Consider the following 23,615-nt stretch of genomic DNA (forward strand, 5'->3'; position numbering starts at 1 on the left):
AAGGACCACTCTAGGCACCCAGACCACTTCAGCTTAATGAAGTGGTCTGGGTGCCAGGTCCTTCTAGGGTTAACCCATTTTTTCATAAACATAGCAGTTTCAGAGAAACTGCTATGTTTATGAATGGGTTAAGCCTTCCCCCTATGTCCTCTAGTGGCTGTCTCATTGACAGCCACTAGAGGCGCTTGCGTGCTTCTCACTGTGATTTTCACAGTGAGAGCACGCCAGCGTCCATAGGAAAGCATTATGAATGCTTTCCTATGTGACCGGCTGAATGCGCGCGCAGCTCTTGCCGCGCGTGCGCATTCAGCCGATGGGGGGGAGAAGAGGAGGATCGGAGGAGGAGAGCAGGAGGAGATCTCTCCGCCCAGCGCTGGAAAAAGGTAAGATTTAACCCCTTTCCTCTCCCCAGAGCCGGGCGGGAGGGGGTCCCTGAGGGTGGGGGCACCCTCAGGGCACTCTAGTGCCAGGAAAACGAGTATGCTTTCCTGGCACTAGAGTGGTCCTTTAAAGAAAGAAAAAAAATAAAAAACTTCAGCCTAGTATTAAACACCAATGTTGCCTTTTTGTATTTTTTTTTTAACTTTAAAGTTCAAACAGCCATTCCTTTTTCCTCCCCCCTCATATTGTGGCGCTGTCTTCCTTCTTTCTATTAGAATCTATTGTATGTTGTTTCCCTTTGCCATCTCAACAGTCAGCATGTCATTTGGGGACATCCCTAGTGGGAGTTAACAAACCTTCCTTCTTTTTTGTACACACTGGAGTCATGATTCAAAGATGCAAATAATTAAAATTAAAAAGGATGAGCTGCTGAAATTCCTCCAGCTTGCTTCTTATGCTTCTTCAGGAACTGGGAAGTAGTTGGAAATTTATGAGCCAATTCTGACCCCCTTGTTCTCATTTTATATACTGGCACAATACAGTGATTCAGTTTAACATTTGTGAGTTGACTAATACATCTTTTATTCTTGAATACATTTTTTTTTTTTATTTCCCCTTCACAGATTACTGCAGCTGTAAGCTATCCTGTTACCTGCACCATAACCTCTGCAAGAAGTAAATTTACTTAGGGTGCACAAAGGGACGTTTTTTTGTATTTTATTTCAGAAAGCATGATCTTTCTGAAAGAAATTATGTATCTAGGTGGAAGTAATGCTTAACAGGTTGGGGGGATGGAAGGAGGTGATTTTACTTTTCTTTTGGGTGATCGGAGAAATAAACAAATGCTGGAGGCTCTTTTGTCCCCTTGCATGCTCATTGTATGCATGGTGTGATGGGATTAAAAAGTGGAGTTCTGTGCCGTATCTAGAGATCTATTGCGATATTCCCCTTATACTCGTGTACTACATGTGATTGAGTGTTTGTAGAGTAATAGTGGCTGGCCTTTTGTGTTCAACTGCTTCTTCCTCTTTTAAACGCATATAGAGTTTATAATAGTGCCCATCTTCGCTTGTTACAGTGTCTATGGATGTGTAGTTCCCCTGTTACTTTGTGGTCAGAGAGCTATTGGCTGGCTCTCATACTTGTCATATAGTTTCTAACCCAGCTCTGCATAGATGTGCAGGAAGGGAACACTGTCTGTCATCGACACTTACAAGTGAATTATGAGGGCCAGAAGCCCCCCATCTCTCTCGGACAGTAGACCAGAAGCACACATTTACATATGGGGCTCCCTATCTGAAAAGGGTGGACTTGCTGGATCCAACTCTTCTATGCTTTCGTTGGGCATCTGCAGTGATTACAGGACTGCACCTGAGAAGGACACCTCCAGCCGGTGAGGAGGCTGCCAGGATGGTGTCTCTCCATAGGGAAGGAATAAAGTGAAGAGCTATTTCTTACACATTGAGAATAATTCATTTTGTTAGTTGTACTATGAAGACTTAAAAGGACACTATGGTAACTAGAACAACTAGTGGTTAAATGTAGCTGTTCTGGTGAGTATAGTCAGTCCCTGTTGACATTTTAGTGTAAGCACTGCCTTTTCAGAGAAAAGACTGTTTATATTACTGCCTAGTAACACCTCTAGATGCAATCACAGCTACTACAGATGCTTCCTGGGTTAGTGCTGCACACAAGTCCAAGCATATAGCATAGTAGAATGTCCAGAATGAAAATCACTTGGGTATAGAGAAATGGAAGTCAAATGTTTGTCACAAGTTACAATTCTATTATGTAGGCTGACTCCACAGCTTAAATGCACATTGACTGGAAAGTCCAGATAGTAGGACACCCTTGAACATCAGAACATGCCAGAAGTAGTGGGACATCATGTTCAGGGATTTCCCTTCTTGTTCTGGCATCAAGTGAAATATTGTGTGATGGATTAAACCTGGTACAATGGTCTAGGGCAGATGTAGGCAACCTTTGGCACTCCAGATGTTTCGGACTACTTCCCCCACAATGCTCTTATACCCATAATGCTGGCAAAGCATCATGGGAGCTGTAGTCCAAAACATCTGCAGTGCCGAAGGTTGCCTATGCCTGTAGGGACTGAAAAGACATTCCACTGGCTTATAAGACATTTGCAATACTCAGCTTTAATATTACATGGTGAATATAAGCCTAAGAGAGTAAACTTTATTGCAAAAATTTATTTAAAATGTCCCCTGACAAACAGGGGAATCCTTGGGAAATGCTGATCCTTAACCCTTTAAGAACCGATCCCTGATATACATTAAAGGGATTGCCGTACATGGTTCCAAGGGATCAAATAGCAGAATACTGAATATAACAAATATCATCTTCTCATATACTATCTTTAAGAAAATTCACTCCTTTCCAAAGGAATTTTTAAACCAACTCTAGTGCACAGAGTCTGAAACCTGGAAAAAAATTTTATAAACCAGACCAGGAGTAGTGAATTTTTAGAGTAGACCAAAATAAAAAAAAGGATTACAAAAGTTGTGACCTTAAATCAAAGTAAATTTTCCTTTGACGAAGTCAAATTGCCTGACTGTTCATTGGTGTGCTTTAGAGAGTTAAATGGAGACTATAGTCACCCAGACGACATCATCTCATTGAAGTGGTGTGGGTGCAGTATCCCAGTCCCGCTTAGTCCTGCAATGTCAATCGATGCAGTTTTAGAGTAACTGCAATAATTACACTGCAGGACTAAGACTGCCTCTAGTAGCCGTCAGACGGCCACTAGAGGCACTTCCTAGTGGCTAATGGACTTGGAGGAGGCCAAGTGCCGATCTCGTGCCGAAGGACAAAGGCGCTGGAATAGAGTAAATGACTAAAAGGTTTTTGTTTTAACCCTTTATGAGCCGGGGGCATGAGGGAGTGGCAGACCAGATGGCACTATAGTGTTAGGGATACAAATCTGTATTCCTAACACCAAATAATCCCTTTAACTGCTCATGGGAGCCAATAAATGGCCCACGCTACGCACCTTTGATTTGCAAGATTTACTAAGCTGTGCACCTGCAGTTGGCAATACAAACAAAGGTTAAACTCTGCCCTTTAACTTTAAAACATTTGTTGTCTTTATCAATGAGGAGATGGTACCTGGCAGAAGAAATACTGTTGGCAACTTCTCTCACTTATATGCATAGGTGTGCATGCATAAATCACTAACTGCTATTCAACATTACTAGCCTCCGTTTTGGAAATCTAGTATCCTTCTCTCCAGTGGGAGGGGTACCCAGACAGGTCCATCTAAAGTGGTTAATTGCTTATCCTGAAACGTTTGGGTGGAGAACTCTTAATGCAAAGGCAAAAGGCAGCATTTAGGAAACTAAAGTAGAGAATCAACCGTTTACAATATATACTTACCCAGTGAAACATAATTTGTTTTGGTGGAACTGGGCTATATTTCTTTTTAGCTCATACACAGATCATGTATCCCCATTAGTAAGCAATTGATTGGAGGATCTAAGGAGGAACAGTTGCCCTGCTAGTCTGCTTGCACAAACCCCTGTTGACAGCCATAGTTGGTTTTAAGCCCACCATGCACATTACCTTGTTGAAGAAATTGACTATTCAACATTTTTTAATGGGATTTCACACCTCATATTACTGTTGCAGCTCTATTGACTAGGAATTTGTGTATAGCATTATCCATAAATGCTGCTCAAGGCCTCACTATGTTGGTTCTGTGTTTTTAGCTGATATTTTTAAAGTATGCTCATGCATTCAATGCATTAGGCCTCCATATTAACCTTTTTTAGGTTAAAGGAACACTAAAGTGCCAGGAATACAAAAATTTATTCCTGACACTATAGTTCTAACAGCGTTATTTAGGCACCTCAGAAGAGTAAAAGGTGAGTTTACTCACATTTATTCCAGCGCCTTGCAGGTCTTGTCGCGGCTGGCCCTCCTCCGCCTCCTTGGTGGAGGTCATCAAATTTGATTCTCAGCCAATCCAATGCTTTCCCATAGGAAAGCATTAGGTGGCTTTTGCACATGCGGGGAAAAACGTTGCACTGCTCCAGTCAGCATCTCGACTTGAATCAATGCAGGTTATAGGAAAGGCATATTCCAGGAGCTACTGTTGGGAATAGGTCCATGCCAACCTTGCCTGATAGACCATTCATTCCTGACTAGAATGTGGTGGATGTGATCTGGTGACTTTAAGATATGAATTACTATGGATGTTAAATGAGTCAAACAGCATGCTCACAGAATGTTTAACCATTTAACAAGCATTACGAACTGTACAAGCCAAACTTTTCCTTCCAGATTTTTACAGGCTGCACTTTTCAGTCACTCCTGATGAATGGCGCAAACCAATAGACTGCATATGAATACATTGCTTGGCATGTCATAAAGTGTCTGCGTTCTATTTAATCTACGGTATTTTCTTTCTCTCTGCAGAATGTCGTTCCCATATCCTGGCTTCCAAGGATTCCCAGGGTATCCAGTGAGTATTTGTTACTTCAAATTGTTACACCTGCACTGTATGAGATTTGTCATGGGGTGTGTGTAGTGGTCTAGGACAACAACCAAAATAATGATGATTATTATTAGAATTATAAAGTTTAATGGTGAAGTCTATATATGTGTGTGTGTGTGTGTGTATATGTGTATGAGGGCAAAATATGTACTTGACATACTACAGTAATATACTTGAAAAGGAAATGTAACAATTCCCAGTCATGCTCACCATGAAACCCCAAATAAAAGAAAAATACAAGTTGGAGCAATACTAAAGCATGTTTATGGAATGTTGTGGAAATACAAGGTCCCATTGTAATACCTAGGTACTAGCTGTTCTCACCTATGCAAAGTAGTGAAGCAATTAAGCTACAATTGGTGACAATTAGAATATTGAGGCCCAGCGGTTATAGACCAGGAGTGGAAGACTGCTGTGGTGGTAGATGTGGCAATACCCATTGACTGTAAAATCAAAAAGAAAGAACATGAGCAGGCAGACAAATGCCAAGGACTTAAAGAATAACTAGAAAGATGTTCTAGCCATCATTTTGGCCGTGGGGTGTTTGCCACAGAAAGTAGCGGAAATATGTTGGCCTCTTGGTAACAGTAAAAGGTTCAAAATAGAATGGCAGAGTCCCTGAGTAGATTGCCCAGGAAGGGCATTGAAGTAAGGCACTAGCTATTATTTGGGATGCGGGAGTTGACCTTACCAGACAGCTGCCTAAAGTCTCGAGAAACTGCTAATAATAACCTAAAGTCAGACCATTATAATTGGGATGCTCTATACGAGCTTGTATGGGTCGATCGGTTGGGGAGATTTTTCAGTAATGATGCAAAAAAGTATGTTTTTTTGTTTTGTTTTTTTTTAATTCTTTATTTTTGTTGTGCAGGTGATTACAGAGCATAATCATACGCCACAACAGCGTGCTTTTGTATGTAAACATAGGGTAAACAGTGACATGAAAGGTTTTGCACATTTTTGTTGTAAAAAAAAAAAACATAAGTAAGACAGGTAGATATGTCTAGTCGAGTGTAAATTATTTGCATTAACTGCAATGGGTTATTACCAATAGCATCGTTGTCGTCAGGATGCCACAACAGCATGTTCAGACAGGTACATTTAGTTTAGGTAGTGGCATGTATTTTTTATATGCTTAAGTTTGCGTGCATTATATTACCAGACTGCCTGTACCGCCACAACAACTGATACAGACGCAAGGTGTGTATGATAAAGAATGACATGGCAGGTAGAGTCCGGCACTTCTATGGAATTAGTATAATATGGCTAGTGTGGCCTTGGTTTAGGGCAATAGGTGTGCCTGGTAACGAAGTCTCCAGGGGCTCAAGGCTGTACTAGCAGGTGATTGTGGCATGAACGTTACGTGTGAGACACATGTAAGGGGGTCTCAGTGAGTTCCCTCATGTGAATAAGTAGGCTTGTGTGTTAAAGTCCCTACATGTGTGAGTAGATAGGTCCCCTTCCTGGGTCAAGGTGGAGGTGAGGTGGCTTTTTTGTTTGGTTAGGGAGGGGAGGGGGGGTGGTCTCTATTGTAGTTCTTGGTCTGGTCCCCTATTACTGCGGGTACCTTGTGGGTCTAAATGGTGGGTCTGAAATGGGCACGACCGTATATAGCAAGTTGTGTGGTGGAGGGGCGTATTGAAACTATAGTGGTGAGGTGCATCAAAAACGCCCGGATCGAGATCTTGTCTTGTAGCGATTGAAACCTGATGATCAGGTATGCCGACGCCTCCGCTGGTGCGGTAGTTGGCTTCGATAGTCGGAACATGCCCTCGGGCTTGATCGCCTTGGCCTGTTTTGGCGGCAGCAGGGTATTAAGCAGGCGTCTTATATAGTGTGGTAAATCGGTCGGGCTCACAGAGTCTGGGATGCCCCATAATTTCAGATTGGTGCGCCTCCTGTGTTCTTCCTGGGCTTCCATTCTGTCCGCTGTGGCTTTTTGCCTCTGTTGTAGCTCCGCCAGTGCATGTTCCACAGCCGTAAGTCGTGAGTCCTGTGTGTCTGTCTTTACCTCCAGGAAGGTTATTTTTTGCACCGCGCCGTCTACGGCGTCTTTATATTGGGCCATATCTGCCGCTATATTCGCTCTCAGTTCCGAGAGCATGTCCTTAAGTTGAACAGCTGTGACCGGGTCACCGGCAGCCGGAGGTCTGACTTTTGGCTCCAATGGCTGGATTTTCGAGGTCCCCACCCCAGGGATGTAAGCGAGATCTTCAGAGGAATATGAGGAGCCTTCGTCTCCCGACGCCATTTTGTCCCATGTTTGTCGTTGAGGGCCTTGCAGCATCTCACCGATATCATGGCAAAAGGGGCCTCTATCCGCCCTCTGTTTTTTGTTTTTCCGACCCATCACACACTTATGTAGGTATGTGATAGCTTGGTGCCGGTTCTTGGCTCTTTTCCGATCTTTTATTGCTGTAGTTTAGTTAGGAGCTCGGGGAAAGTGCGACCGCTCTGTTCGGCTGCTAGCTCCGCCTCCTCCAAAAAAGTATGTTTTTGACAATATTGTTATTATTACCACTTATACAGCGCCAACAGATTCCGTAGCGCTTTACAAAATTATAAAGGGGGGGAAGGGTTATCTATAAATAGGACAATTACAAGAAAACTTGTAGGAACGATAGGTTGAAGAGTACCCTGCTCAAACGAGCTTACAGTCTATAGGAGGTGGGGTGTAAAACACAATCGGATAGGGAATAGCAAAATAGAAGAGAGTGAAGCATAGCTGGAGGAGAGAGTATAGTACTGCCCTTCAGGAGAGAGCAAGAGACACGTGTGTAAGGTAGAGGTTACTCTGGGAGGCCATACGCTTTCCTAAAAGATGGGTTTTAAGGCACGATTGAAGACTAGGGGAAAGTCTTATGGCGGTAGGCAGGCTGTTCCATAGGAAAGGATCCGCCCGTGAGAAGTCCTGCATGTGTGAGTTGGTTGTACGGGTGCGAATAGCGGACAGGAGAAGGTCATGGGCGGAGCGGAGAGACCGAAAAGGGGCATACCTATGGATCTGTGAAGAGATATGAGGGGCTAGAATTGGTCAATGCTTTATAGGTATGGGGTAGCATTTTAGATTGACTCCTATAGGATACAGGAAGCCAATGTAAGGACTGACAGAGGGGTGAGGTGTGAGAGGACCAACTAGAGAGGAAAATCAGTCTGGCGGCAGCATTCATTGCAGACTGTAGCGGAGTAATACGGTTTTTGGGAAGACCAATTAGGAGAGGGTTACAATAATCCATGCAGGAAATTACTAGAGCATGGACAAGCTCTTTTGTACCATCTTGTGTAAGAAAGGGGTGGATGTGGGCTATGTTTTTAAGATGGAATCTACAGGATTTGGTAACATTCTGGATGTGAGGCTAGACTCAAATATGACAGCAAGACAGCGTGCTTGCAAGGATGGACTGATGTGGATACCACTGACTTAAAGGGAGAGCGAAAGAAGAGAATTAGTATGAGAGGAGAAGGAAAGACAAGGCGTTCAGTTTTAGAGAGATTTAGTTAAAGAAAGCCGGAGGACATCCATTCAGAGATGGAGGAAAGGCAAGCAGTGACACGTTGCAGGACGGCAGGGGAGAGGTCTGGGGAGGAGAGAGCGTACAGGTGGTACAAATGAAGCAATACGTTTGCCAAGAGAGGCAGTATAAAGATAAAATAGAAGACCAAGGACAGAGCCTTGGTGGACTCCAACAGAGACAGGATGACGAGGTATCATTAGAAAAGGAGACACTGAATGAGCGTTGGGAGAGATAAGCGGAAAACCACGAGAGGACAGAGTCACAGAGACCAAGCAATTGAATAGTTTGAAGAAGGAGAGCATGATCAACGGTGTCAAAGGCAGCAGAGAAGTCAAGAAGTATTAATATGGAGAAGGGGCCTTTGAATTTGGCTGCGATTGAGTCAGTAGTAACTTTGATAAGAGCTGTCTCCGTAGAGTGGAGGGGGCGGAAGCCAGATTGAAGAGGGTCAAGGAGAGAGTTGGAATTGAGGAAGTGAGACATATGGGTAAAGACAAGTCTTACCAGAAGCTTTTGAGGAAAAAGGGAGCAGGGATATGGGACGATAGTTAGAGGGGGTGGATGGGTCGAGGGATGTGTTTTTGTTTTTGTTTTTCCAGCATAGGTACTACAGTAGCATGTTTAAGGACAGCAGGGGCAACACCAGAAGATAGAGAGCAGTTGAACATTTGTGTTAAGGAAGGAACCAGACAAGGGTAGAGAGATCTGATAAGATGAGATGGGACCGGATCAAGCGGGCAAGTGGTGGGGCGAGAGGAAAGGAGAAGTGCAGCCACCTATTCAGTAGCCGGGAGAAAGTCTGAAGGGTAGGAAAGTCATGATCTACGTGTGGTTGAGAAAGGCGGGGTGGGGAGAATTCTTTCCTTAGCTGTTCAATCTTGTCGGTTAAGTAGCATGCAAAGCTGTAAGGTTAGTTTGAGGGGTGGCCACAACAGGGTGAAGAAGAGAGTTAAAGGTGTCAGAGATGCCTGGGATTGCGGGAGCATGAACGATGATTGACATTCATATAATATAGTGTTGTGTGTTGATAACCATGAAATGTAACAATGAGTATATTGAACTGACATATTAATAACCTGTACAGCACAATGATGCATAAAGATAAATTTAACACTTTCCTTCAAGCATAATTTGTTTCCTGATTTTTTTTCTTTAGGGTGGAGACCCTTCCTTCCCACCAGGTGGTCAGCAACAGCCTTTCCCTGGTGGGCAGTTTCCTGCTGCAGGAGGTGGTGCTTACCCACCAGCATCTGGTGGGGGGTTTCCAGCGGCAGGTGGATACCCAGCTCCTGGTGGCTATCCTGGGGGCATGCCTTCTTACCCTGGAGGTAGGTTGCTTTTTAACAATTTATATTTAATTTTGTGTCTTAATATTGTGTCCAGTGTGTGTGTGTGTGTGTGTGTGGGGGGGGGGGGGGGGGGGGGTGATTTTTAAATTTTATTTAATATTTGAACTATTTGTGAGTAATGTTTGTTTCTTCAGCTCAAGGTTTTGGGGCACCTGCTGGAGCTCCAGGATATGGTGCTCCTGGCGCACCTGGCTATGGAGCACCCCAGGCAGGTAGTGGATTTGGTGCACCTGGATATGGGGCCCCTGCAGGAGGCTTTGGAGCTCCTCAAGCTGGTGGATATGGAGCACCTGCTGCCGGAGGTTATGGAGCACCTGCTGCCGGAGGTTATGGAGCACCTGCTGCCGGAGGTTATGGAGCACCTGCTGCCGGAGGTTATGGAGCACCAGGTGCACCTGGTGGGGCACCAGGATATGGAGGATACCAACAACCTGGTGTACAAAGCTATGGTGGTGGAGGACCCGGACAAATGCCAGGTTAGTTTCGGAGTAGAGTGTCCTTGTGTGTGTTTCCTCTGTTGAAATTTCCCATCCCTGCTACATGCTTATAAAGTTAGATGTATTTTATTTTTCGGAATATAGGAAGCATTTTTTTTTATTTTTTTTTTTTTAACCCTAGAATATGGGGACAAAAAAGCGTTATGCCTCCATCCTTAATTGTGCTGCATTTTGTAAACAAATTGCATGATTGTCGAATGTAGAATTATCACGTAATGACAGGTGCCAATAATTCTATTGGCCTTTCCTTTGTTTTTACGTCTCCATTTGTATTTAATTTTTATTTTTTTCATTTTTTATTGCATAGGTTTCAACAGCCCAGCTTTCAATGCATTAAGCTGTTTATCCTAATAGTCTTCACATAATTATATTAGTCTTCCTAGTTAGTTCATGATTCACCTGTTTCTGTTCAGCTGACGTTTACTTATCCGTCTACATTGCAATGTAACCCCTAAGAAACCCTCTTTAAACTGATTTTTTTTACTTAAAGCGGCACTGTCATGGCTGAATCCAGTTTTTTTTTTTTTTTTTTTTTTTAAACCCCCTCCCGACTCCACTACATGTAATTGTCCCCCTAGTCATCCCCAAATGCCCCATAGGCCCCTATATTACCTTTATTTTATCTTTTTTTTGAGCCCGGCCTGCGTCCTATATTCCCAGTGTCATCTGGCACAAGGTCTAGTTGTCCAGAGGAAAGGGGAGCACAGTATTCCCACTCACTCTGTGTAGGATGGCCTTGTAAACAGTGGTATGGGGATCTTCTTTACCCTGTCTGACAAAGTTGCTCACTGTGGGTTTAAGAGACACTAAGGGTGGGATAAGACGTTCAATTGATTATTTTTTCTTCTAAATTTCTAGTTAAAATACATGGGCAGTTCTTCTGTTAATTTCCATTGTGAAGTCTAAAAATTATGGTACAAATATTAATGTGTGTGACTAAACTTTAAAACATAATGTGTTCTGGGGGCTTATTTTTGCTACCTATCCAGACATTGGCCTTTTAACAGTAAAGCGTGTTTGTGTGTTGGGTTATAAATATGCTATGTGTATATTTAAGCAAAGTGTTAGTGTGTATATGAGGATGTGGTAAAGCATACCCATTTGTTTCTTTATTCCATTTCCTTGTCACTCACTTGCCTAAAGTGGTGCAACAAATAAAGGACAAAAAAAACAGCTGTACATTTCCCATATGTACCTGCTGGATAGGGGTTTGTTACAGGTTCCTCTTCCCCCCCACCCCCTTTATGGGAAAGTATAGAATAATCTGCAAATGCACAAGCATACCTATTATATTTTAGAGGCATTAATCTACCCATAAGTGTTCCTTTTATTTTAAGCTATGTTATTTAGCATGTTATTTTTCGCAATACAGATTGTATAGTGCAATGTGCATACAATTGAAGGTTATTACAAATCTAAAGTTACAGACCATAAAACCGTTCCAGTAACACATGATCTATCTGCTCACCCACTTGGTGTGAAAGAATCAGAATTATGCTGCACAAGTGTAGGATGGAAGGAGGGAACGTTAAACTTTGACGAAGAGAAGTGTGTAAACATTCCAATGTATGGATGCAGAGCTGTCTTGCAAGCTTGGGGGGAATCTGCTAATATTAAAAATAAATATCAAGAGCCAATTTTTCTTTCTTCTTTACAGGTGGTTATCCAACCGGGCCGGCTCCAGGCCAGGCTCCTACGGTAGGTTCCTTCTTTTAGATGAATGAATATATATAATCTCTTAGTACAGTTTTGACAAAGAATGACAAAGCACTTCAGGGTGCACAGGTAGTGCGTTCTTTGCACAGGTCTAATTGAAGTACAGGTCTTTGCCCACCTGAAGTTTGTTCTGGGAGGTGTCACAAAGGGTAGTTCAGAATGACCTGTATAAAATGCTGTGGAGCCTTCAGATCCAGACAGACAAGTTGGTACTTGCCAACCATAATTGTGGTGATAGACCAGGAATGAAAGACTGCTGTGGTGGTAGATGTGGCAATACCCATTGGCTGTAAAATAAAAAAGAAAGAACATGAGCAGGCAGACAAATGCCAAGGACTTAAAGAATAGCTAGAAGGATGTCGATAGTGAAGGCCGTAGTGGTCCCAGTTATGAACACCTAAGCTGGGAAAATTACTTCAGCAAATTCCTGGTGGCCTCTGTGATATCTGTCCAGAAGAGTACAGTTCTATAATCTGCAAAATCATGTGCAGAACCCTGAAACATTAAGTATTTTTAGCAAGAGTATTATATACTTTGCAGGAACCAAGTGAATCTTCTTATTGTGCTGATTGTACCTGTGGGGGACATCTTTCCACATAACGTGATGTCATCAGTTAGCCTTAATAGAGCAAGATCTGATCAGTAATTTGCTTGCTTGAAAGCCTGCCAATTACTGTGCAGAGGATGGGGGGCCACGGATCGGTTTTGCAACGGGGCCCCATGGATTGTGTGTATACCACTGCATCTCATCAGAAGTCTGGAGATACTTTCCCACCAGGAACTGTTCAGGAAAAGAAAGGAAGAGGCAGCCAGGACAGGCTTTAATGGTGTGGAACCTCATTCCTGTACTGAAATCATACCTAATCCCCCTGGTGGCCATAGATATCAGTGGTGCACCCACTGTTAGAGTAACAACCATTGAAGATCTTCACTGGAAGAAGGGGCCATGGCACACCTGCCAGGGTTGAATTTCCAATTACTAGTGGGTTTGTCGAAGCATTGAGATTGATAACAGAAAAGCTTTATAAATCTGTATAGTGGGGTTTCTTCTCAATGTATTTTTTTCTTCTTACATTGTGCCTGTTGGTATAACTTCATTACAGTTTGTTTCTCGACAGTGTAAATCCTAATCCATTAGTTTTCTGTATTGTAGGTTAGTGTGCAGCATCAGGTATGTTCTTGCATTGAGCTTTATTCTGAAGCTGCTGTGTATAACACCAATAACGCACAGTGGTGTGTGCCTGCCTGTGCTGTGACTTTTTAATTTTTTTTTATTTTTGAAAAGCTTTATGCCTCCATCCTTAATTGTGCTGCATTTTGTAAACAAATTGCATGATTGTCGAATGTAGAATTATCACATGTAATGACAGGTGCCAATAATTCTATTGGCCTTTCCTTTGTTTTTACGTCTCCATTTGTATTTCATTTTTATTTTTTTATTTTTATTGCATATGTTTCTACACCCCAGCTTTCAATGCATTATGCTGTTTATCCTAATAGTCTTCACATAATTATTTTAGTCTTCCTAGTTAGTTCATGATTCACCTGTTTCTGTTCAGCTGACTTTTACTTATCCGTCTACATTGCAATGTAACCCCTAAGAAAAACCCTCTTTAAACGGATTGTTTTACTTAAAGCGGCACTGTCATGGCTGAATCCAGTTTTTTTTTTTTTTTTTTAAACCCCCTCCTGACTCACTACATCGAATTGTCCCCCTAGTCACCCCCAAATTCCCCGAAGACCCCCATATTACCTCTCTTTTTTTTTTTTTTTTATCTTTATTTTGTGCCTGGACCTAGGTCCTGGGCGCCGACATCTTTGTGTGGGTAGATGACATCCCTGTGGGACACGTTATTTGCCCACACTAGATAGCATTGTGAAATTCCCGCGTAAAACACTTGGGCATTCGAACAGTAATTTTATCCATTCGTTCGTCAGAAAGACAAATGACTAGAAATTTCAAACGAATGAACAAAGACCTCTTCGTTTGTTTTATTACAAGGAGGAAGCTGGCTCGCAGCTCCCTCCTTGTAAAATGTAAAAATAGAAGCAGTAGGCAGCAGTGCTCCCTGCCACTTCCTACGCCCCCCATGTCCTCCCTCACTCTTTGGGGGTCAATATGACCCCCATATTAGCATAAGGGAGATTAAAATCTCCCGAATGCCCCTACTCGCTAAGCTGCGAGTAGGGACATGTCTACTAAACTGTTGAAAAATAAACCCCCCCCTTCCAACAAATGGCCCCATGGCGGGGCATCTATTAACTAGCACGGGGGACATAGTGTTGCGCCCCCACCCATGGCCTGCGAGTGGGGGCTATTAAACTAAACTGGTGACATATGGTCCCCCTTCACCCCCACCCATGAGCGGTGGGTGTAGGCACTACATGAAAATGGGGGGGGGGGGGGGGGAGAGAGAGAGAGAGAAACACTCCTATTGTGCTCCACCCAGCCCCCACCCACAAGCGGCTGGTGGGGGCCCTAAATGACAATGGGGGGGTGACGACCTATTGTTCCCCCAGCCCCCACCTATGAGCGCCGGTTGGGGGCCCTCAATGACAATGGAGGGCTCCCTATTGCCTTCCTTCCTCCCTGGCTTCACCCTTGAGCACACTTTGCTCCTCCGCTGGTCAAAGCTGGCCTCACCCTTGAGCACACCTTGCTCCTCCGCTGGTCAAAGCTGGTCAAGCATAGGAAATATACATACGACAAAGTAGTCTTATGTTTTAAAGAAAAGTAGAGCAGACTGGAAGAAATGAAGAACAGATCCCAAGAGAGGAATCTATTGGCGAAAGGTAAGTTCAGCATCACAGTGCCGCTTTAAAATATGAATCAATATAATTTTTTTTTTTTTTTAATTCTTTATTTTATTTGTGCAAAGGTGAAACAAGTGGTTTGGTACTGCCACAACAGCAGGTGCAACCCGGTGACATACATAAGATAACATATGGCAATAGAGATTAACATTGCACATTTTTTAAAGGCAAATTAGCAAACAGGCTTATGTCTAAATCGTTAATAAATGAGAGATATGCATATATATTAATACAAGCTAGGCGCAAGCTGGGTGACTATATTTGTCATAAGGAATTAATTTGTCGGTTATTAACAGTAGCTTATAGATAGTGATTATGTAGAGTGTCATCGCTTAATCATCAAGATGTTTTCTGTGTCACTGTCATGTGTAAAGTCGATTTTCTGCGCTTAGTAGTTTAGTTAGAGCGCTTATACAGTCGCTTTTCTAAGCTTAGTAGTTTAGTTAGGACGCTTATACCGTCGCTTACTTGAAATTAGTAGTTTAGTTAGGGCGCTTATACAGTCGCTTACTTGAAATTAGTAGTTTAGTTAGGGCGCTTATACAGTCGCTTACTTGAAATTAGTAGGTTAGTTAGGGCGCTTATACAGTCGCTTTTCTAAGCTTAGTAGTTTAGTTAGGATGCCTAAACATTCGTTTTTCTGAGATTAGTAGTTTAGTTAGAGTAGAGTAGTGTCGTATCAAGACATGCGGGTTCAGCTGTATATTCGCACTCCGCTTAACGCTACTGAGGTGCTCGGTGTACGTGCAGACCGTACAAGGCGGGCGTTCTAGTGTAACATGAGCTTTCATAACATTATATACAACCTAACACGTAAAACATCATTGCTAACATTTGCAATAGAATTAAGGCGAAACAATAATCATTAGAATCAATATAATTTTAAAATGAATATTTTGTTTTTTAACTGGCAACTAAAAGACCATTTAAACACGATTTCTGATTTTTAGCTTTCCTAATTTTGTCTTGTCTCTTCTTTGCAATTTTAACAATTGGTATAAATAGCCTGTTGTATCAAGGTGATTGCATGTGTGTGGATTTGTTTGGCTTGGAAAAATTTTAACTGCACGTGTATTTATCTGCAATATAGCTGACTTGTTTATAGGTTTTTATATTTGCTGTCAATGTTTGTGTGATGATACTTTGGTTAAGGTATTTGGATTGTCCCTCTAAAACAAGCAGAATAACATTGGCACCCTCCAGTGTAAGTAATCAAACCTCTTTCCATTAGTTTGACTTCTCACTTGGGGTCCCTTGCAGCAGGAGCTCATCCCTGCACATTCAGGCTTGGCTCTCCTCACTGAGCTGAGCCTGAATGTGCAGGGATGAGCTTATTGGTAGAGAATTATCAATTCTAGGAGTTTTGAGCTCTCTTTGAGCTGTGAGGAGTGGAGGCCACCAGGTAAGAAGTCAAACTGTTAGAAAATGGTTTGATTACTTCCATTGGGAGGTTTTTGACCATGTGTTGTAGTGGTTATGGTGCTTGGAGCTTTCCTTTAATGGGGTCTATATACTGACGAGCGTAAGAAATGTATTTGAAACCATAAAGGCATATATGTTAATTAAAAACATGCAGACTGGGTAGAGGCAAAATCTAATTTGGGTGTACCGGTAATTCCTAGCAAGTCTAATATTATCCCCCCATTATACCAGGTTTTGTGTTTTTTTTTTTTTTTTTTTTTTTCCCTGAGAAACGGAATTTCTTTTTATTTTTCTTGTGCATAGATTGGCATTAAGCGTGAAGAGTCACAATAGTATCAACAAGCTTGACCATAACATTACAGATTGTGACAGATTAGCTGGCACTTTGATATTTTCATGTAAAAAAAAAAAAAAAAAAAAAAAAAGAGTAGGCATCAAATAAACACATTGTTTAAGAGTAATAAACTAGCAGAGTCAAGTTATGTCAGATAGTGGGATGACAGTTAACACATTTTAGACATATTGAGTAGGCTGACAATAACGCTGTCAAGGAAGAGGTCTCGTAACATGCTAAACTATACTTATTAATACTGTAGCTTAATATGAGCACAATTTTATAAATTTTGCAATAGCTTGACTTTCCAGATTAGACTAATAGCAAAACTAAACTAGTGTGACATATATGCGTAAAACAGTTGTATGTTAAACTAAGGAGAGCATATGTTGGTGAACTCTCGTGTGACATGTTCACTATTGTAGTATGTAAAAACTTGGTATAGCATTGCTAGCAGGTGCTATCTCAACGAGGGTTGCATTAATTTAGCGTTTAACCAGGATAAGCAACATTAGTATAATCACGTTTATCTAGGCGTGCTAGATTTAGTCTGTTTCAGAGCGGTAAAGCTTGAATAGATTGCGGAACATAGCCTTCCAAGACTGCATGGACTTGGTGGTGTGGCAGCAGTCCAGGCTGCAGTGCTGCCGTGGGCTCCTTTGGCCGCCCATCCCCTGCCAGTCCTCCCTAGGTCAGGTCCAGCCTACCTGCGTGGCGTTCTGCGGCACTGTGGGCACTCAGAGTCCGGATCAGTCCATTAGACCCCCCCCCACACAAGAATCCATGCTCCAACCGTCTCCTGCACCTCCCCAGCAGCGCACACGCTTTCGTGAAGCTTTTGGACCCACTTGTCCCACTGAGCACCGGCCACATACTTGGGACTGGGGCACACTCCCCACGGCGACCGGTATACCGGAAGGGTTGGTGCATTCCGTCCCACAGGACTCACGGTGTCGGGGACTGGTTTCCTCTAGGCCACCCCCTAACCCAAAGGCAGGGCCCATGACTTCTCCAGGAGGCCGGATGCCCAGGAGTTCTCCCGCAGGACACCGCCTTCCGGATCCCCAGGGCATTGTAAGGGTGGTTCCTCGCAGTACGGCATATCCCCCTCCATACAAGTGTCCATGTCTGCTAGCAGGCTGTTCCTCAGGCAGCCTTTGTCAGTTCAGGCGAGCCACCGTCATGCGGCCGGGATAACCCCCGCCAGCCAGGGGGGGCGTGGGGCCGTGCCCCGAGCCGGGTTTCTCTCCACACTCGGAGGGATCTCTTGTGATGTGTCTGTCCTCCAGCCGGTTTATCACGAAGCCGTGTCCTCTTGTCATCCTGTTGGTCTCTGCGGCTGCGTGATGCAAGCTTGTGGCGGTTAGTAGGCCGAGGGTATCTGCTTCAGCTCGTCTGGGATGCAATTGACTGCCTTCTGGTATCGAGGTGAAGCTGGGATTATTCTCCATTTGATGACATCGGGGAATTGGGCTTTGGAGCAGTCGGTACCTTAATTTTCTGTCATTCCCCAGAGCTCAGAGCTGGAGCCCCGGGCAGATGGCTTCCAGTCGGCTCGGCGGCCCGGCCCCGCCCCCGAATTTCTTTTTAGATGGTTATTAACTGTAAAATATCTATGTAACACTACATCTATTTTAAGTAGGAGGCTCTGGAGACATTTAAACAGAAACATTTACACTGTCAAAAAGACCAGTATCAGATTCATGTGATTGAAGACACTGGTCCTTTCGCTACATAACACAAATACTGAGTTGTTGTTTAGTTGGCCTTTCAAGAAACATGCTGTCTGGTGGCTGCGACTCTGAACCACTTCCTTCTGTTATGTTCTCTCCAAGCTGTGTTTTTGTTTTTATATAAGAAAGCATGCAAAAGAAAATATCTTGTTTCTTAGCCCACACATCTGCACATAATTGCGTGATAGAATTCACTTCTTACACGTCCTGCTATGTTATATGCATGGAATTGTGGTTTTGACAACTTTACTAATTGCTGTCCACCAGTTTTGGTGCTCGTTGGAGTACTGCAATCATTTTGCTGAAAGCTGCAGAATGAAAACCTCCATGCTATTCTGTTGGGTCTCTATCAAATCATATTACTTACCCCAGTTATGGCTAACACTTGGCACTTTAGCTGTTGTGGTTGAAGGTTCACTTGATTATCAAGCAGAATTGTAAAAGTGATCATAAGTTACCAGAACATCAAACAGACAAACAAAGACACTTTTGATAGCGGTAGGGGGTATCATAGTTTTGGGGCAAAACACCACTGGAAATATTTAGGTGAAATATGCATTTTCATCTTTTTAGATTAATATGGATGTACATCCATAAAAAAAAAGTTTGCATACTTAAAGGACCACTATAGGCACCCAGACCACTTTAGCTCAATGAAGTGGTCTGGGTGCCAGGTCCCCCTGGTTTTAACCCTGCAGCTAAAAACATAGCAGTTTCTAGTGGCTGTCTACCTGACTGCCACTAGAGGCCACTTCCGCAAATCTCTGTGTGAAAATCACACTGAGATGATGCTAATGTACATTGGAAAGCATTGAGTAATGCTTTCCTATGGGTGGTTTTAATGCACACGCGGCTCTGGCATTTAAGGTAAGTGGCTGGAAGGGTTTTAACCTAACCCTATAGAGCTAGGAAAACGAGTTTGTTTTCCTGGCACTATAGTGCTCCTCGAAGATGTAGAACAGGGGTTAACTGGTCACATGTTGCTCCTATAATGAATGTATATGGAATTTGAAAATTAGTTTCCAGTGATACTGTTTGCATGTGGCATTCCATTATACTCCATTAATGCTTCTCTGTTTGTTCTTCAGCCTTATGCTGCAGCCATGACTGCCACTCAAGGCACCATCAGACCTGCAGCCAATTTTGATGCATTGGGTGATGCTGAAAAGCTGCGTAAAGCAATGAAAGGATTTGGTAAGGAGATTGAATTAGTTTAACTATACAGCATGTATTTGTGTAATTGTTTGATGCCTACACGTCTTGTTTAATAGGAACTGATGAGCAAGCCATAATTGATGTTGTGTCTAACCGTTCCAATGACCAGAGGCAGAAGATAAAGGCTGCGTTCAAGACTGCTTATGGAAAGGTACGTGAGTTACTGTGGGATTAGCTTTATTTATTTATTTTTAATATAATTTCCTAATAATGGAAGACCTCTACATAGAGATATTATCTAAATTTTTAACCCTCTGCTGTGAAAACCTGTGTAATTAAACTGGAAAGATAAAAATCAGAATGAATAAATTGAACATTTTACCAATACCAGTTTTTGTTTTTGCTAGTGAGGTTGGATTTGTGTGACTAAACAATTAAAATACAAAATAAACCAAATTCTAACTTTACGGTAATCCATTTATTTTATGCAGGATTTAATTAAAGACTTGAAGTCTGAATTGAATGGTAATGTTGAAGAGCTCATCGTTTCTCTGTTCATGCCTCCCACTTACTATGATGCATGGAGTTTGTATCACGCCATGAAGGTAAGATTAAAAAATAAAAAAACAACTCTCAAAAGAATATATTTTTTTGTAACCTTTTTCATTTAGATTCTGAAGCCACTGCTTCTGTTGCACTGACAGCGTAAAATGTGGCTACGTGACTTTGCAGGATGTACTGCTTTCCTGTGAGGAGCATGAGGTGACCATACAGCACAGCCAGCGCTCAATGTCCTTCTAGAGACATATAGGAATTAGCTTTTTAGCCTGCACTACTACAACTTAAAGGAACACTTCACACTCCTAAAGCACTCTACTTCTCTATTTTTTTTTTTATTTTACAAAGTGCAATTTTTAAACAAAGTTGGCCTTTTTTTTTTTTTTTTTTAAATTAACATCCCTGGCTGTTAGACAACCCGATCTGTTAGATCCTGGTTTGTTTAGCTCAGGGGTGCTAAGAGGCAGTCAATTGCTCAGAGCACCTGCCTTGCAAAGACTTCTCATTGAGCTGCATTTGGAAGTCTGTGATTGGACAGTCACGGAAAGTCTGGGCTGGGTTAGAAGGGGAGGGCTTGCAAAGGCTGCAGACAATTAAAAATGCATAAATGTTTTCATTGGGGATATGTCTGTTAAAACTAAGGTGTGCGTTTATTTTTTAATTTTTTTAGTAGGGTCTCTTTTTAACGTTTTATTCTTTGCTCTGATTTCTTTTTCAGGGGGCAGGTACTCAGGAGCGAGTACTGATTGAGATTCTGTGCACCAGAACAAACATTGAAATAAAAAATATTGTTGCATGTTACAAGTCTGAATTTGGGAGAGACATTGAGAAGGACATCCGATCAGACACTTCGGGTCACTTTGAAAGACTGCTTGTATCAATGTGCCAGGTCAGTCATCCATAAGTGTTTTTTAAATGTTTCATGTACCTCAGAGGAAATCAAACCCACTGTTTTTTTTTTTTAATTTTATTTTTATTTGATGGTTGTTTAGTTGATGTACAAAGCTTCTTCCACTTGTGAAAATATTTAGAGAACACTACACACAGAATGGAGACAAATATCGGGACAGTGCATTTACAGGCAAACAATGACGGACTTAAATCCGAATGTGAGGGGTCCTTGTTAGATATGTGGTCAAATTTTATTTATACTTTTTTCTCCCAGGTGACATTTGACTTGTAACCTCAAAACATTCATATCGACCTAAATCAGGGGTTCCCAACGCAGTCCTCCATAACCCCTAACAGTCCAGGATTAAGGGATTATCCTGTGTCTAAAAACGAAAAAAAAAATAAAAAAACACTTTAGACACAACAGGATAATCCCTAAATCCTGGACTGTTGGGGTGGTACTTGAGTACTGGGTTGGGAACCACTGACCTAAATAATGCTCAAAAATAGTGGTAAATCATGAGGGTTTTTTTTTTATTATTCTCTGCCCTCAGACACTTCAGAAATACTGATATACTTCAGAAATAACTGGATATATAAAGTGTGTGTGTGTGTGTGTGTGTGTGTGTGTATATATATATATATATATATATCGCTACACAGTCAAAGAAGAAACATTGTGTGTATGTATGTTGTATAGGGTTATTGCAGTGGTACCTATTAATTTGGTTTTCTGGACTAACTTTTTTTTTTATCTGTTTTAAGTCTAACTGCATACTGTATTCTATAACACATGTATTCCAATATGCAAGCATAGATTTTAACACCTATATTAATCTGTGTAGCCATTCCATTATTTCCATCCTCTGGATCCAAAGCTGTTGCTTAATGACAAAAATGACTTCCAAATAGGATCGCAAGTAAGGTTGCTGGTAATGTGCTATTATTGTCCTAACTTTGCTCGCCAGTTGACATCTAATTATAGGCCGAGGGGTAAATCCAAACTCCGAGAGGATTTTGTAAACTTTGCAAGAAGTTTACAGTATGCCTGGAGAAAAGTTACTTATTCCAATCAAACCACTGGTGTCTTCTGCAATAGATAACTAAAATACTATAACCACTACAGCTTATTGTTGCAGTTGTGTTTTAAGTAACTTTATGAGTGTGGTTTTTTTTTTTTTTTGAGCATTTTGAATTGGGAAGGAAAAGATCCATTATCTGTCCAACCTTAGCTAGCGTAGCATCAATTGTGAATATTGCCCAGCAGAAAGTGTGATGGGTATAAAGACTAATCTTGGATCAGAAATAGCCTCTCTTGTTGCTGACTATAGGCAGACATGTAGAGTTCCAAATCGGTCTCTAACCTATGTTTTGTTTGTTTTGTATTCATGTTTAATGAGCACCTTAACGTTTTTTATAGAGATCACTGATCCCTGATGTCAACCATTTGAGAGGATATATCTTTATTAGATTTTCTTTTTCTTAAATACAGGGAAATCGTGATGAGAGTCAAAATGTTAACCTTCAGCAAGCTGAACAAGATGCCCAGCGCCTCTACCAGGCTGGAGAAGGAAAGCTTGGCACAGATGAGTCCTCCTTCAATTTGGTGTTGGCAAGCCGGAGCTTTCCCCAACTGAAAGCCGTGACTGAGGCATACGCCAGGGTGAGGGTTTGATATATGGAATAAATCATATGTCAAGTGCAATAAATCACAAATGTTATTAGGTTGTTTTTACTGCATCTCTTTAATATGTTGTAACCATCTTTCCCCTTGCAGAACGTCTCCTACTCACATTCTGTAGGCTATCTTTTGGCTATAAAACTTCAGACTTCTGCCCAAATTGTGATAGTCTTTCTAATACATGGCAGTGTGCTTTAAAAAAAAAAAAAAAAAAAAAAAATGTTGTTTCATGTCTGCCTAGCTAAGTATGTTTTTAAAACAAAAATGTGCAAAAATGTTCCATACCACTGTTTAACCTATCCATGTTTAACCAAAAATGTACGCTGTTGTGGTGTATGAATACGCCGTGTACTCTCCTTCACAACAAAAATAAAGAATTAAAAAAATAATTTTTACAAAAAATGTAGTTTATGTAAATGTTGGTGCACTATACAAACAACCCATAGCAATAATGTAACATGTCATGCATTAATTTCAAACTAGTTAAGCAAATTTGTCTCAAATCACAATTAAACTAATGGGAAAGTCATTTAACAAGTGTGTTTGTTATTCCAGAATGCTGGAACGTGTAAATTTCATTATAAAAGCAAACCCCTTTTAGATGTGGGAGTAGAACATCCGGCACATTCTAGTAATATGACAAAGGCATTTGTATATCTGACCCTAAATGTCACTTGATCTGATTTGGTTAATTGTGATGTAAAGCTCTTGGGATCAATGGTGTTGCTTGTCTATATTTCCATAACTTCTGTAATGTTTTCCAGATTTCCAAGCGAGACTTGCTCAGTACCATTGGCAGAGAATTCTCTGGTTATATAGAAGATGGTCTAAAAGCCGTTTGTAAGTATCTTCTATTGACTACATGGGCATTTTACATTCTACTAGAATATCAGTGGTGTTGGCAATCAGTTTGCGTATTGGAAGCGTAGCATCCCTGTATATGATCAAATATGCATTGTAGTTAAAATGCATGAGGGAAAACATAAGGTTTGCATAAGCCAAGGATGTATATTCGTTATCTGCATTTCAGGACCTGAAACAGTGGTGTTCAGTAAA

General features: G+C 41.8%; 1 protein-coding gene across 2 annotated transcripts in view; it reads left to right on the forward strand.

Annotated features, from left to right (window-relative positions):
• The window catches only part of ANXA7 (annexin A7), a 37,118-nt gene that overhangs the window by 9,006 nt on the left and 4,497 nt on the right, over positions 1–23,615 (forward strand). The window contains exons 2-12 of one of the 2 annotated variants that reach the window (XM_063434326.1): positions 4,816–4,861; positions 9,566–9,737; positions 9,893–10,234; positions 11,913–11,953; positions 13,125–13,142; positions 19,363–19,468; positions 19,546–19,640; positions 19,921–20,034; positions 20,706–20,876; positions 22,371–22,541; positions 23,324–23,399. In XM_063434326.1, coding sequence (XP_063290396.1) covers positions 4,817–4,861; positions 9,566–9,737; positions 9,893–10,234; positions 11,913–11,953; positions 13,125–13,142; positions 19,363–19,468; positions 19,546–19,640; positions 19,921–20,034; positions 20,706–20,876; positions 22,371–22,541; positions 23,324–23,399 — 1,351 coding nt within the window. In that variant the 5' untranslated portion in view covers position 4,816. The remainder of the gene's footprint in view (positions 1–4,815; positions 4,862–9,565; positions 9,738–9,892; positions 10,235–11,912; positions 11,954–13,124; positions 13,143–19,362; positions 19,469–19,545; positions 19,641–19,920; positions 20,035–20,705; positions 20,877–22,370; positions 22,542–23,323; positions 23,400–23,615) is intronic. The other variant, XM_063434327.1, reaches the window with a different exon arrangement.

The sequence above is a fragment of the Pelobates fuscus genome, chromosome 10 (assembly GCF_036172605.1).
Source record: "Pelobates fuscus isolate aPelFus1 chromosome 10, aPelFus1.pri, whole genome shotgun sequence".
NCBI classification, from domain to species: domain Eukaryota; kingdom Metazoa; phylum Chordata; class Amphibia; order Anura; family Pelobatidae; genus Pelobates; species Pelobates fuscus.